This window comes from Theropithecus gelada, chromosome 2 (assembly GCF_003255815.1).
Source record: "Theropithecus gelada isolate Dixy chromosome 2, Tgel_1.0, whole genome shotgun sequence".
Classification (NCBI taxonomy): Eukaryota; Metazoa; Chordata; class Mammalia; order Primates; family Cercopithecidae; genus Theropithecus; species Theropithecus gelada.
Genome location: NC_037669.1, coordinates 111,869,825 through 111,885,829, shown reverse-complemented (window position 1 = coordinate 111,885,829; position 16,005 = coordinate 111,869,825). Strand labels below are relative to the sequence as shown.

The 16,005-nt window shown below is 35.6% G+C and overlaps 1 protein-coding gene across 3 annotated transcripts in view; it reads left to right on the top strand.

Moving 5' to 3' along the window:
• Positions 1–16,005, top strand: part of KCNMB2 (potassium calcium-activated channel subfamily M regulatory beta subunit 2) — a 307,675-nt gene that overhangs the window by 269,284 nt on the left and 22,386 nt on the right. For all 3 annotated transcript variants that reach the window (XM_025375855.1, XM_025375854.1, XM_025375853.1), the window contains one exon: positions 468–590. In XM_025375855.1, the coding sequence (XP_025231640.1) occupies positions 535–590 (56 nt within the window). In that variant the 5' untranslated portion in view covers positions 468–534. The remainder of the gene's footprint in view (positions 1–467; positions 591–16,005) is intronic.

The following is a 16,005-nucleotide window of genomic DNA, read 5'->3' as shown; positions in this document are numbered from 1 at the left end:
TAAAAGATGACATTTCATCACCAACATGTCACACTTGTCAGCATTTTAAAAAAAAAAAAAACAGATTGAAAAGAAGAAGTCAAATTTTAGTATCCAAATCTGAACTAAAATTTTGGAAAAATACAGCATAGTAAAGAGTGTGAAACTGTACCAAAGTGATATTTTGAAGGAGATATTTTGGGGAAAATGTGACTTTAACATCAATTAGAAAACCATGTTTTCCTAAGGCAGTAATTCTCAATCCCAGCAGTGCGTTACAATCAGCTAAGGAAGCTTTAAAAAGATTGAATGCAAATTTCTGAGAGAGGACCAGGCTCCAGTGTTTTTTTAAAAATTCCCAGTCAATTTTAATATGCAGCCGGGATTGAGAGCCACTGCCCCTATGGCATCACAACCCTGTTGTTAAGTAAGAGTCCATCCACTGAGAGCTACTCATTGCTGTTAACTTCCATGTGTACCTCTTCTAGGTCTTTTTGCCATTCCTCCAGGACATCCACCGTAAGGAAAGGAGACCCTGGACCAACATTCTCTAAGATGTTTATATGGACCAGTGGCCGGACCTCTTCATCTTATAGACATGATGAAAAAAGGTAAATGCACTGGGATTCTGGGAACTTTTCAGAAGCATTTAACCTGACTGTCCAAAGAGGATCCTGACAGGAAAGTAGTAGGCAACTGAGCCTTATGCTTTGCAATGTGCGGACGGACTCTGGGTTTCAGACACTTCGGCCTTCCTTCTCTTTGCACTTTACATGTTTGCTTTCAGCACATACTCTTGCAAAAGTTGTTCCCTGTCAGAAATTCCCATGTCACAAGCTCTTTGCTTAGCTAACTCCAGCTCTGCCTTCAGATATCCAATGTGAACCACCACTCCCATCAGCCTCTTTAGCCAAACGGACTGTGTTGTTGAATTTCCAGCACCTAGCACTGTACCTGGCACACGGCGCTCAATAAATACTGAGCACCAAATGTATTAATAATAATTTATTAACTGAATTAATTTTTTAATTAATAATAAAAATTAAATAATAAAATATAATTAATAAAATAATAAATACTGAGAACCACTGGCAATTCAGTTTCTTCTTCCAAAGTGATGAAAACTGCATTTCTGGGTACTGGACATACGGCAGGGAAGGAAAACAGAAACTATGAGAGGAGGAAAAGAGGACAGACAAATCCACTGAGCCCTCAAAAATCATTGGAAGAATAGTCTGGGGGAAGGGAAAAATGAGGGAACAAGAAGAAAGATAAAGGGCAAAGGCAGCATTAAGAAAAGACAAGATGACCATTGTGCAACTCAATCCAGTCCTCTCACTTGGGTTTAGGGAGTAAATGTATTCATAAAATTCTCTAGTCATTTTTAAATATTTAGTCTTCTTCTTTCCCATGACCTTGCACTATTATTTGGGTTAAGTGAAGCTAAATTTTAAGTACAACTGCCTTTACCAGCATATTGCAACAGAAGCAAGTTGCAAATCAGGCAGAATCTGATAGAAATCAGGATCAATTTGGTTGAAGGAAATTTGTGAAACACTGATAAAATAAAAGTTAAAATTAAATAAAAATTAAAAATTACAATTGATAAAAGTTGGTAAGGCACCAGGAGAAGAATCTGAAGGAGGTTTGCCTGAATACTGTTTTCAGAGCTGATACTTTTGTTTTCCTTCTAAAACCTCAATTGCCTCACAGATAAAAATTATTTTTAAAATTTCAAAAGCAAAGTTGTTCTTCACAATAATTATATATTACAGCAAAAGTTGGGAAGCGACTTGAAAATTCACAATAGAAAATCTGCTAAATAAATCACTGAATGTAATATACCACTTAGCACTTTAAAATGCTTTGACATAATAGTAACTGAAAAAAGCAAGTTGAAAATTTGCATACAAACTATGATTGCAGCCACAAAAAATATACATAGGCAAAAGCCTGGAAGAAATAGCATGGTTTTTACTGCTCTACTTTCCAAATGCTTTGTAATATATTGTTACCTTAATTATGGAAAAAAATAATTATATGATATTTAACTAAAATTATAGCCCAGAAGGCAACTAATGTTGCCTTGTCAGCATTTAAAAAACAAGTCCCAGTGCTCATCACGACACCAAGCAAATTAACTGAAAATTTACGTTACTTGATCATCTCTAGGTTTTCACTGCTTTTTCTCAAGGTTTAATCAAATTATTTTTCATTTGCTTTCAAGTTGAATCATCTTTCAGCAAGATCATTTCTTTAACACTGTAAAATTTCACATGTCATTTCAAATTCTATATGTGAAAGTGCAGAAAGGCAGAGGTTTGGTCCTGCAACTTCCGTCCCAGGACCAAATCCAAGAGTTTTGTTGCCCTACAGGAATATGGTAATTGTCAACAGCCAGCTGTCCTGAAATTCTGAAGGCAAGTGAAGTGTAATGCATTTCTTTCACCTTCTATTTACTCTCAGCAAATAATTCAATACATTTTGCTACTTTTTATGAACAAAGGAATTAACATTTAAGAAGCAATTACTGTGTACTGCAGGTTTTAATTGTGTTCTCTTAAGATAGAGATTATTATGCCTGCTTCACAGATGAGGAAACTGAGACTTTTTAAATAACGGAGAGATTTTCAACAACTTCCAAAGGCCCAACAACTAGCCAGTGATGAAATCAGGATTTGAACCCAAGCTGATGCTCTCTCCCTGTACCCCAGTACCTGCCCATGCTCTTGTGATAGTGAACAGCCAAGCCCACAAGGGGAAAAGTATGTTAAAATAGAGTTGGATATTGCATATCAAAGAAGATAATAAACATGTGACTGACAAATTGGTAATATTTGTGGAGTCTGAAAGGCGTGAACAATTAGCTTACTATATTCTGCATCAATAAGGTTCTATGAAACTGAAATTACTGTTTTAATTTTTTATTTTTAAAGTATGATTTCACGACTATGGGATTTATAATAATTAAAATATTGACTATGAAGAAATCATTTTTCAGCAAGCTTTATTTATGGGATGGGGATGCAAAAGCTTATTAAATAAGTCTGCATGGCGAAAAAGTACAAGCAATAGAATCTGCCATTAATTAGTTTAATGTTGGAAGTTCATTTGCCTATGCTTTTTTCTTGACCACATCTTCGTCTTTGCTGCTTAATTCACAAACTCTTGGAATATCCGACTCAGATTTTAAACTGACTTTGAGCAGTATCTGTGGCTCTGTTTAAGGTGCTCTCGGTGGCAGTAAACATGGTGATAATGAAGATGATGATGGCTGATAATTAATCTACATAATTAAGGTCCTCAAGTTAATTATTTGGAAATAAATTAACTAGATTGTCTGACAGCACTGCCTCAAATTGCTGGTAATTCAGTTTCTTCTCGTTCTGCAAACCTGGCCTCTGTGTATGCCTGGTTTCTCCAGCTGTGTTCCCACAGCAATCCCAGAAGCCAGGCCATCCAAAATCCTCAGCTGCTCTCCACACCTCCTCTTCCTGAGAACAGGGCCAAGTATGTCAGGATATTGGATTCCCTGGGATTACTCAAACGGTAGAATACCAGGAAACCAGCTTAAGGGCAGGCAGAGCAACTTAAGAGGAAGGAAAAGTTCACTGAAAATTCTGAAACCAAATGTTTTCTTGCTCAGAAGAGATGGAAGTTAGTTTTACTTTTTTTTTTCTTCATTTTAATTCCAAGCCAGATCTTTTTCTGATCATCTTCTATACGCAAAACATAAGGTCCTATCTTCATCTTCCATTCTGCAACCCAGTAATGTGGAGAAATATTTTTTTCTTCTCATAACAAACTTGTTAGTTGAACTCACTTTAATCCCTAAATTTCTTTTTTTTTTTTTTTTTTTTTTTTTTTTTTGAGATGGAGTTTCGCTCTGTCGCCCAGGCTGGAGTGCAGTGGCGCAATCTCGCTCACTGCAACCTCTGCCTCCCAGGTTCACGCTATTCTGCCTCAGCCTCCTGAGTAGCTGGGACTACAGGCGCCTGCCACCATGCCTGGCTAATGTTTTTTGTTTTTGTGTGTGTGTGTATTTTTAGTAGAGACGGGGCTTCACCATGTTAGCCAGGATGGTCTCGATCTCCTGACCTCGTGATTCGCCCACCTCAGCCTCCCAAAGTGCTGCGATTACAGGCGTGGGCCACCGTGCCTGGCCTGATCCCTACATTTCAAGCAGCAAAAAAGCAGAATAATTAATTTAGAAATTTAAAAAGAGAGAGGTTTTTAAGCTAAGGTCATTACAGACTGTTAATCAAATATTCTTTAAATTGTCTATATTAAATATTGAAGTGATACAAATAAATATTTATTACATATGTTAATATACAAAGAATGATATTATAAACATCCAGGTACCCATCATTCAACTTAAAAAACAAAACAATCAGAATTTTTGAAGCCCTGGAGGATGCTTTCCTAATACTATTCTACTCCCCATCCCAGCCCCCAACCCAGAGATAATCAATATCCTGAATTTTGGGTATATCGTTCCCCAATTTTTTTTCATGAGTTTATCGTATTTGGATCTTCAAACAATATATTGTCTACATCTGAATGTTTGGAGACTTCATATAAATGGAATCATGCCATATTTATTCTGCAACTTGCTTTTTTCACCAAACATTATGTTACTATGATTCGCCAATGCTGGCGTGAGTCGCTGTAGTTCATTTTTTCTGCTATGTAGTATCCCATTACATGAACATACTACCATTTAATCATTCAGTCCACTGCTAAGGGACATTTGCATTATTTTCCAGTTCTTTTGTCTTTGCCAACAATGCTGCTATTCTTGTACATGTCCCTTTGTGCATGTGTATGAACATTTCTTAAGATTTATGCTGAACATGGGAATGGTTGGTTCAAAAGTATACACAGCTTTAATTTTACCAAGTAATGCCATGGTTTTCCAAAGGAGCCATACATGCGATTCCCATTGCTCTACAGCCTTGTTTAGAGTTTTCAGATTTCTAATTTTCATTAATCCAGAGGGTATTGTTATTTTAATTTTCATTTCTCAGATTAGTAATGAGATTGAATCAATTTCCTTAGTCCTTCTTTCTGAGTTCACTGTTTAGATATTTGGCCCAATTAGGTCAAATACTTGATCGTTCAAATAATTTGCAATTATTTCATTAGATTTATACTTAAGTAACATTTTGCAGCAATTATAGTCATACTTCTATCATTTTTCTACTGGATCGTCTTTTACTTGACTTGTAGGAATTCATTATAAAAGTCCATGTTAATTATTTATCTGCTATATGTATGCAAATAGCTTCTCCCAGTTTGTGGTTTGGCTTTTCACTTTCTTTATCATGTCTTTTGATAAATATATTAATATGTTCTTAATTTTAATATATTCTAAGTTAACAATTTTTGGAAAATTTTGAAATCCCATCCTACTCCAGATTCAAATAGACATCCTCCTGCACACAGTTTTCTAAATTTTATGTAGCATTATCTTTCACAATTAAGTATTTAATCATCTGGAATTGATACCCAACATCCAGTTTTTATATGGATAACCAATTGCCCCAGCACCATTTATTGGAGAGTTTATCCTTTCCCCGTTGATCCAAAAATCACTTGTCATTTATTACATTTCCATGTGTACATGGATATGTTTTTGAATCTCTATTCTGTTCTACCAGCCAGTTTTGTCTACCTCAGACAAACACCACACATCAGTTTAAATTTTTAGCATTATGTCTGTTACACATCTTGATATTTAATAGGACTAGTCACCCATCTTGTTATTTGGTAGTCAGAAGAGTATTTACTATTCTTAGCCACTTGCACTTCCAACTAAGTTCTAAAATCAGGTTGGCAAGTCACACCTATCGTACTTCCCAAAAAAACTCTTGAGATTTTTAATAGAATTTTATAAAATTGATTAATTTGTGATAAATTTACATCTTTATGTCAGAAAGTCTTTCTCTGAATGAGTACGATTAACCTTTACATTGGTTTGTCTTCCCTAATATATCTTAAGAAAGTTTTGCATTAAAAAAATTGTACATCACTTATTAGATTTATTCCTAAGTACTCTCTTTTTTATTGAAATGGCATTGAATTTATTGAATAACTGAATTGTTTTAAATACTGAGTCTCCACTTCCCTGAATATAATTCCTTATTTACCCATGACTTTTATATTTCATCCAGTATCATTTTGCAATTATTTCATTAGATTTTTATTTAAGCAACATTTCGTGGCAATTATTATCATACCTCTTATGTTTTATATGTATTTTTACTGCTGATGTATAGAAATGCTACTGCTTTTGTAGTTACTGATTTTTTTCTATCAATCAACCTTGTGGAACTCAGTATGTTTTTAAATAGTTGCTGATAGATTTGTATGGATTTCCCATATTTGTGTTTTCTTCAAATAATAATATTGTTTCTTTGTTTCTAATCCTTATGGTATTTTTCTCATGTGTTACATTCTTTTTTTTTTTTTTTTTTTTTTATTTATTTATTATTATTATACTGTAAGTTGTAGGGTACATGTGCATAACGTGCAGGTTTGTTACATATGTATACTTGTGCCTTGTTGGTGTGCTGCACCCATCAACTCGTCATTTACATCAGGTATAACTCCCAATGCAATCCCTCCCCCCGCCCCCCTCCCCATGATAGGCCCCGGTGTGTGATGTTCCCCTTCCCGAGTCCAAGTGATCTCATTGTTCAGTTCCCACCTATGAGTGAGAACATGCGGTGTTTGGTTTTCTGTTCTTGTGATAGTTTGCTAAGAATGATGGATTCCAGCTGCATCCATGTCCCTACAAAGGACACAAACTCATCCTTTTTTATGGCTGCATAGTATTCCATGGTGTATATATGCCACATTTTCTTAATCCAATCTGTCACTGATGGACATTTGGGTTGATTCCAAGTCTTTGCTATTGTGAATAGTGCTGCAATAAACATACGTGTGCATGTGTCTTTATAGCAGCATAATTTATAATCCTTTGGGTATATACCCAGCAATGGGATGGCTGGGTCATATGGTACATCTAGTTCTAGATCCTTGAGGAATCGCCATACTGTTTTCCATAATGGTTGAACTAGTTTACAATCCCACCAACAGTGTAAAAGTGTTCCTATTTCTCCACATCCTCTCCAGCACCTGTTGTTTCCTGACTTTTGAATGATCGCCATTCTAACTGGTGTGAGATGGTATCTCATTGTGGTTTTGATTTGCATTTCTCTGATGGCCAGTGATGATGAGCATTTTTTCATGTGTTTGTTGGCTGTATGAATGTCTTCTTTTGAGAAATGTCTATTCATATCCTTTGCCCACTTTTTGATGGGGTTGTTTGTTTTTTTCTTGTAAATTTGTTGGAGTTCTTTGTAGGTTCTGGATATTAGCCCTTTGTCAGATGAGTAGATTGCAAAAATTTTCTCCCATTCTGTAGGTTGCCTGTTCACTCTGATGGTAGTTTCTTTTGCTGTGCAGAAGCTCTTTAGTTTAATGAGATCCCATTTGTCAATTTTGGCTTTTGCTGCCGTTGCTTTTGGTGTTTTAGACATGAAGTCTTTGCCCATGCCTATGTCCTGAATGGTACTACCTAGATTTTCCTCTAGGATTTTTATGGTATTAGGTCTAACATTTAAGTCTCTAATCCATCTTGAATTAATTTTCGTATAAGGAGTAAGGAAAGGATCCAGTTTCAGCTTTCTACTTATGGCTAGCCAATTTTCCCAGCACCATTTATTAAATAGGGAATCCTTTCCCCATTTCTTGTTTTTCTCAGGTTTGTCAAAGATCAGATGGCTGTAGATGTGTGGTATTATTTCTGAGGACTCTGTTCTGTTCCATTGGTCTATATCTCTGTTTTGGTACCAGTACCATGCTGTTTTGGTTACTGTAGCCTTGTAGTATAGTTTGAAGTCAGGTAGCGTGATGCCTCCAGCTTTGTTCTTTTGACTTAGGATTGTCTTGGAGATGCGGGCTCTTTTTTGGTTCCATATGAACTTTAAAGCAGTTTTTTCCAATTCTGTGAAGAAACTCATTGGTAGCTTGATGGGGATGGCATTGAATCTATAAATTACCTTGGGCAGTATGGCCATTTTCACGATATTGATTCTTCCTATCCATGAGCATGGTATGTTCTTCCATTTGTTTGTGTCCTCTTTTATTTCACTGAGCAGTGGTTTGTAGTTCTCCTTGAAGAGGTCCTTTACATCCCTTGTAAGTTGGATTCCTAGGTATTTGATTCTCTTTGAAGCAATTGTGAATGGAAGTTCATTCATGATTTGGCTCTCTGTTTGTCTGTTACTAGTGTATAAGAATGCTTGTGATTTTTGCACATTAATTCCTTTCAGCATAATATTGTAGAGTAAATCAATTATGATTATTACTAATATATTTGGGCTGCCTTTTTCAAACTCAAGTGACTTTTTAACTCATCATTTATTTGTTTGTGCAATTTTGGTTTGTTTAATTCGGCCAAACTAATTAAGTCTTTAAAATTGTATTTTATTTTCTCCCATCTGGAAATTTGGATATTTCATTTATGTTTTTAGATAATTACATTTTCATATGTGTGCATGAATTGACCAATATGAAGATAATTAACGCTTTCATTATCCTGCCAAAAAATAAAGAAACTTCAATGACCCTACTCTCATAACTTCACTACTTTGTCGTTTTTGTTGTTGTTGCTGCTGCTGTTTTTTTTTTAATCGTAGACTCAGGAAGTACATGTGTAAGATTTGTTATATGAGCATATCGAGTCATACTGAAGTTTGGGCCTCTGTTGAACCCATCATCTCGAATAGTGAACCTAGTACCCAATACGTAGTTTTTCAACTTTTTTCCCTTCCTCCCTGCCCCTTTTTGGAGTCCCCAGTGTCTATTGCTTCCAGCTTTATGTCCACATGTACCCATTGTTTAACTCCCACGTATAAGTGAGAACATGCAGTATTTAGTTTTCAGTTTCTGCATTAATTCACTTAGGATAATAGCCTCCAGCTGTAAACGACATAATTTCACTCCTTTTTACGGCTGTGCAATATTTGATGGTGTATATGTACCACATTTGATGAACACTTAGGTTGATTCTATGACTTTGCTATTATGAATAGTGCTTGGATAAACATATGAGTGCAGATATTTTTTGACAGAATGATTTCTTTTCCTTTGGGTAGATACCCACTCCAGTAATGGTATCAATTATGGTTGCTGGGTCAAATGGTAGCTCCATTTTTAGTAATTTGAGAAATCTCCACACTGCTTTTCATGGAGGTTGAACTAAGTTACATTTCCACCAACAGTGCCTAAGTGTTCCCTTTTCCTCTCAGCCTCGCCAACATCTGTTATTTTTGACTTTTTAATAATAGACACCCTGCATGGTCTCATTGTGGTCTTAATTTGCATTTCTCTAATGATTAGTAATATTGAGTATTTTTTCATGTTTATTGGCTTGCATATATGTGTCTTCTTTTGAGAAGTGTCTGTTCATGTCCTTTGCCCACTTTTTAGTGGGTTGTTTTCTTCTTGTTAATTTGTTTAACTTCCTGATAGATTCTGAATATTAGTCCTTTGTCAGGTGCAGAGCTTGCAAATATTTTCTCTCATTCTGTAGGTAGTCTGTTTACTCGGTTAATTATTTATTTTGCTGTGCAGAAGCTCTTTAGTTTAATTAAGTCCCATTTGTCAATTTTTGGTTTTGTTCCATTTACTTTTGAGTGCTCTGTTTTTTTTGTAATGTGGAAATTACACTATTTTTGCTAATATATAAAAAGGCAATTGACTATTGCATATTGCTTTGGTTTCAGCAACTATACTAGTTTTTGTTTGTGCTTTGTTTTTTGTTTTGTTTTGTTTTTTGCAAGAGGGTCTTGCTGTGTCACACTGGCTGGAGTACAGTAGCGTAATCCTGATTCACTGCAGCCTGGAAATCCTGGGCTCAAGCAATCCTCCCACCTCGGCCCCCAACCAGCTGAAACAACAGGCATGCACCACTACGCCTGGCTAATTTTCTTTTTAGAGATGGTGCCTTGCTGTGTTGCCTAGGCTGGTCTGGAACTCCTGAGTTCAAGTGATCCTCCTCCCACCTCAGCCTCCCAAAGTGTGGAGATTACAGGTGCAAGTCATCACAACCAGCCTAAATTTTCTTATTAATAATTTATCTGTAGATTCTTCTGTATTTTCTTCATAATTACATCATTGGTGAATAATAAGTTTTTATTTCTTCTTTATCAGTAAATATACTATTCATTCATATGTTATACTGCTAGTAAATCAGTAAATTATGAATAAAACAGGTAATAATGGACATCTTTACTTTTGTTTCTGCTCATAAAATGCATTCTGTCAACATTTCACCGTTAAGTATCAAGTTTACTATAGGTATTTCTTCTATACCATTTATCATATTAAGGATGTTCCTGTCTATTTTTAATTTGATAGGAGATTTTATCATGAATGAATGTTAAATTTTGTCAAATATGTTTCTCTACATTTATTACATTATTATATGATTATAACCCTTTAATATATTTATGTAATAGATTACATTAATAGTCAAATAATAACCCACATTATAAATTCTTGGGATAGCCACAGCTTGATCATGGTATATTTTCATTTTTATACACTCCTAGTTTAACTTGTTTTTAAAATTTCACATTTATATTTGTGAAAGACATTGACCTATAATTTTTTTATTATATTTTAAGTTCCAGGGTACATGTGCACAACGTGCAGGTTTGTTACATATGTATACATATGCCATGTTGGTGTGCTGCACCCATTAACTCGTCATTTACGTTAGGTATATCTCCTAATGCTATCCCTCTCCCATACCCCCTCCCCACAATAGGACCCAGTGTGCGATGCTCCCCTTCCTGTGTCCAAGTGATCTCATTGTTCAATTCCCACCTATGAGTGAGAACATGCAGTATTTGGTTTTCTGTTCTTGCGATAGTTTGCTGAGAAAGATTTTTTTGTGTGTATTTTTCTGATTTGGTTTTAGTATCAAAGTTTACTAACCTCATTAATAGGTTGGGTAGCGTTTCATCTTTTTCTATATTCTGGAATGATTTGTATACTATAAGTAGAGTTTAACTATAAATCATCAGAGACTACTGTTTCCATTATGGTGATTTTTTAACTGATGAGTCAAATTTTTAATGATTTATAACTATTTGAGTTTTCTATTTATTTCTGAGTTGGTTTCAGTAAGTTATATTTTTGAAAACTTTGCTGTGTATTTCAGGAAGTTATATACTTCAGAGTTTCCAAATGTCTCATTATATAGCTATTTTCAATATTTTCTTTCTAATCCATACCTTATCTGTAGTTATAGTTTTTAATTCCTTACACTTATTTGGCCCTTTTCTATTTTTTCCCTGATCAGTTTTTTTCAGTTTTTCATTAGTCTTTTCAAAAGAAATTAACCTTTGAACTCATTAGTGCTTTAATATAGTTCATCTATTTCATTTATTTCTGCTCAAGTTTATTATTTCCTTCCTTATACTTTCTTTTAGTATATTCTGTTAATCTTTTTCTAACTTACTAACTTGGATGCCTAGTGCATTAATCTTCAGGCTTTCTTCTTATCTAATATAAGTATTTAAAACTACGTATTTCTATGCATGTATAGCTTTAGCTGCATCCCACTAGTTGCTCTATACTGTTTTTCATATCATTTAATTCTGATTTTTAATTTTTGTTGGACTTTATTCTATCACCCATGAGTTCTTTGTACTATAGTTTTACTTTCATCTGTAGATGTCATTCTAGTTATTTTTTGTTATTTATTTCTAGCATTATTGCATTAGAGCCAAATAATGTGGTCAATTTAAAGGTCAGTACTTCTCAAAGTCTCTCTAGGTTATAACACCCTCACTTATCTAGAAAATTCACATAATTTCCTGTTTCCTTCTATATCTTGCATTAAAGCTTTTCATAAAATTTAATATGCTATTTGGTCCAACAAAAATAAATATGAATTAAAATATTAAGATATCATTGGGAGAGTATGTTACCTAATAAGCTAAAGGCAGGACTAAAAAGAAATAATTCCAACCTTCATTTCTGTAATTTTGTTCTCACTTTTAGTGTCTTACCCCTAAGACCTGGGTCACAGTGTTACAAGACTTCCTGGGAAGTCTCATGAATTAATACGTTGGCAATAATAACGTTAAGCTCATGGACAAAATCCTTCATGTTAATGACATGTACAAACATAAATGAAGTGTGACTGTCATTTCTCCCCAAACTCAAAAACTCATTGCTCCTGATGAAATGTACACATTAAAAGACCAAAAACGATAATAATAATTAAACTAATCAAATTGTACCATAAAATATATACCTACCAGCTCAAGGAAAAATCCATGAAATCTGAAACTAATTGAAGATGAAGACAGATGTAAAAGGAGAACATCTCAAAAATGGAGGAGGCTGTGGTGGACAGAAGGCAGAACAATGGTTGTGTTCGTCAATGCCATGCCTTCTCTGCCATATGAAATAACAGGTGTGTTCTCATGGGGCAGAGATGTATAGCAGCTCTGCTCACTGAAGCTCTGAAGGCACTCAGCAATCCATTGCCTCACAAGTTCACCTTAAGATCTAACAGAAGGGCATGTTTCCCTAAGTCTGGGAACCAGAGGGTTCAGTGCCTGGAGAGTTTGATTTTTTTCTGGAAAGAATACTAAATTTGTTGGTGGTAGAGTCCAATGGACACTAATGGGAAGACAGAAACTTGAGGTATGTTCTAGCCATGCTTCCCTGATTTATTTAGTTTTAATAGACCATTCAGCTTCCCTATAACTGGCTATTTCACAACCTATGCTTGTTGTAGTCAGTCTAGTCCAAATAAAAGGAACATATTTTATAAGCCTAATAAATGCAAGAGACTGAACTTACAAAGATGTGGCCTGTCTTTAACTCTTGAACAGCTCAGTATTCACTGGGCCAGAGAGGCACAAACATAAATATTCGGCACATGTGAGTTCTGGAAGAGCTCTCAGCCAGCTAACTTCAGATATATTTAATTCTTCATTTCTAATTAATGCTTTCCCTACTTCTCTTCCTTGCACCCACCAGGTGCCCCATCACATATCTGAGAGATTCAGGATTCTGCAGAATTCTCTTCTGCCCTTTCCATGTTTTAGTGGCCAAGCTGTCTTTTGTTTCTCTGACTACCTAGAGAGTCTCATTAAAACCCATAGTGTTGCTAGTTCTAGACACAAATGATGCCCAGATGTAAATCTGTTTTTTGTCTGTTTGTTTGTTTGTTCTTAAGTTCTGGGGTACATGTGCAGGATGTGCAGGTTTTTTACATAGGTAAACATGTGCCATAGGTGGTTTGCTGCACCTATCAACCCAGCACCTAGGTATTAAGCCCAGCATGCATTTGCTGTTTTCCCTAATGCTCTTCCATTCCCACTCTTCCCCAGCACACCCCAGTAAGTGTTGTTCCCTTTCCTGTGTCCACATGTACTCATTGCTCAGCTCCCACTTTTAAGTGAGAACATGCAGTGTTTGGTTTTCTGTTTCTGTGTTAGTTTGCTAAGGATAATGGCTTCCAACTTCATCTAAGTAGATCTAAATATTAATCTCCTCTATCACTTCTCTTTTTTTAAACCCCTCTGTATCTAATACCTAAAACATTGGGGGAGTTTAAGAATCAGTCCCTTTGTCTCCATATGTAAACATTTCTAAACAACCAGCCACATTAATACAAGTGATCTTTCTAAAGCACGTATCTAATCATTGCACTTGCTTAATTCTTTTAATCCCCTCTCTAACTTCAAAAGACATACAAGATCCTTTTTCTCTGGCCCCTGCCTGTCTAACCAGCTTACTGTCTGACATTCCCCACCCACAATATCCTGGAATCCAACCACACTCTCCTACCTCTATTCTCTCATATTCTGCCTGGATACTCTTCCCTTCTCAATCATTTGCTCGTCCAAGACTTAATTTGGTCTGTCAAAGGACACTTAATCATCACGATTTAAATCAAGTTATGGTCCCTAACTGGCAGGCTTCCTAAACCACCTTTGTGCTTGTAAATCATAGGCCTGGGCCAATTTAATTCATAACATGTCTGTAGTTACGGTTTTCAATTCCTGACATTTATTTGTCCCTTTTCTGTTTTTTTCTTCTACCATCGATCTACTGAATGTTCATTTTAAGGAATGCCTGAAAAAGTAATGGCCAATGTGCCTGAGGCCAATTTGCCAAAGAATCCATTTGCCATCAGTCATTTTGGTGAATTTATCGAATTTCGCTATATACCACAAATTTTGTATGATCATTGTAACCCTACACAGTTCTACAATAAACCACACTAAATGGAATGAAAACATTTACAAGGGGGCCAGATTTAGGGCCTTCAGACTCTCTCCACTCTGTGTCTCTCTGCAGCCATTGTCTCTCAATCTCTCTGCCCCTCTGTCTTTCCATCTCTTGTCCCAGACACCCACTGCCTCCAGTCTCCCTTTCTCTCTGTCCCCTGTTCCTCCCACCCCCATCCCAGCCATGCCCTCCAGCTTCCTCTGCCCCCTAGTCTTCCCTCCTGTACCCTCTGGGTGTCCCCCTCTCTAGGTCAGTGGGCCAGACTTCGTGTTTCACTGATTCTTCTTTTCAGCTTAGCAGATGGTCCTACTATTCTTACCACAACCTTTATCAATGAGTACAAGAAACAAATTTTGGTTAATTGATAAAGTTGATAAATCCATCAAAGGGGTCATAATGTGAAATTTGCCACAAGAATTTCAATAATACTAAAATATTAGGAAAACAGCCAATGACTTTAAAAAGAATTTGAAAACTAGTAAAAATTGAAAGGCTCCCACATGAAATGCCAAATTTTTGTTATATTTGTTAGAAGGATATATTCACAAACATATTCAAGAAAGGCATATTTATAAATATATTCATAAGAATATATTTACAAAGAGACTAAGCCTCCCTAGAAAACTTAGCTTTCAAAAATATCAAACTGATCCTAAAATACTGCTAAGATGAATACATCTGTAAGAAAAACACACTTTATGGTTGAATGGATTTTAAAAAGATAGTCTTAAAATATTCATACACAAATTTATTTATAATCCTTTACTATATTTAAAACAATACTCCTTAAAATAAGTTTTTGTTAAATCTGTAAGTGTGGTAAAGTTGGCAAAATATTTATGTAGTAAGCTGATCCTTCAGTAAATTGGCTTTTGGGGAATTAGCCATTGAGAAACTGATCCTTTAGCAAATTGGCCCTTGGTATATCAGTTTGCTTCCCTTGTACACACCTCTCTAATCAGTCTCATTGCCACACATTGCAATGACTGACATCTCCCTCAGCTCCCTTGGGACACTAAGTCTTATTTATTTGGTATCGCCAGAACTTAGCACATTGTGTTTCATCTGATGAAGACTTAGAAATGTTGACCAATGAATAAACAAATTAATTCATAAATGGCCTTTATACTGCCTTAACCTGAGTACTTCTCTCCTTCTCCTTATGGGATAGATACCAAGGGAATCTGAATTTAAATGGGTGACAGTCAAGGAGAAAACATTTTCTTGCACATTTTACTCTTTATATCCATATTTATATATGCATAGCCTTATAAATAATGAGCCCCAATATCAAACTTCAAGAAACTATACAAAAGGAGCTCAAAACAAAATTTTACTAGGTTGACTATTACTTGGGGTAAAATTTATTGAAGCCTTACTAAACAATTGAAAATATTTTGTTTACAAGACATTTACCACAAACACTTTTGTTATACTTGGATTTGCCCTGTAGATATATTAATAACTTCTGTTCTCCAAAGGCTTTGAGCAGAATGTTCCCTATATATAGTAAAGACTGCACTATATCTACTATTTGTTGTTGTCAACATGTGGTTCACCATGAAGCCAAGACTATCTCAACAGACCTTAAATGTGTCCTTGCAGGACACATCAAGGCTAGATCAGCGTCAAACTTATAAAGTCAAATTCCTGCTCTACACCCACTGCTGGGCAGCACACTTAGCCAAAACTGAA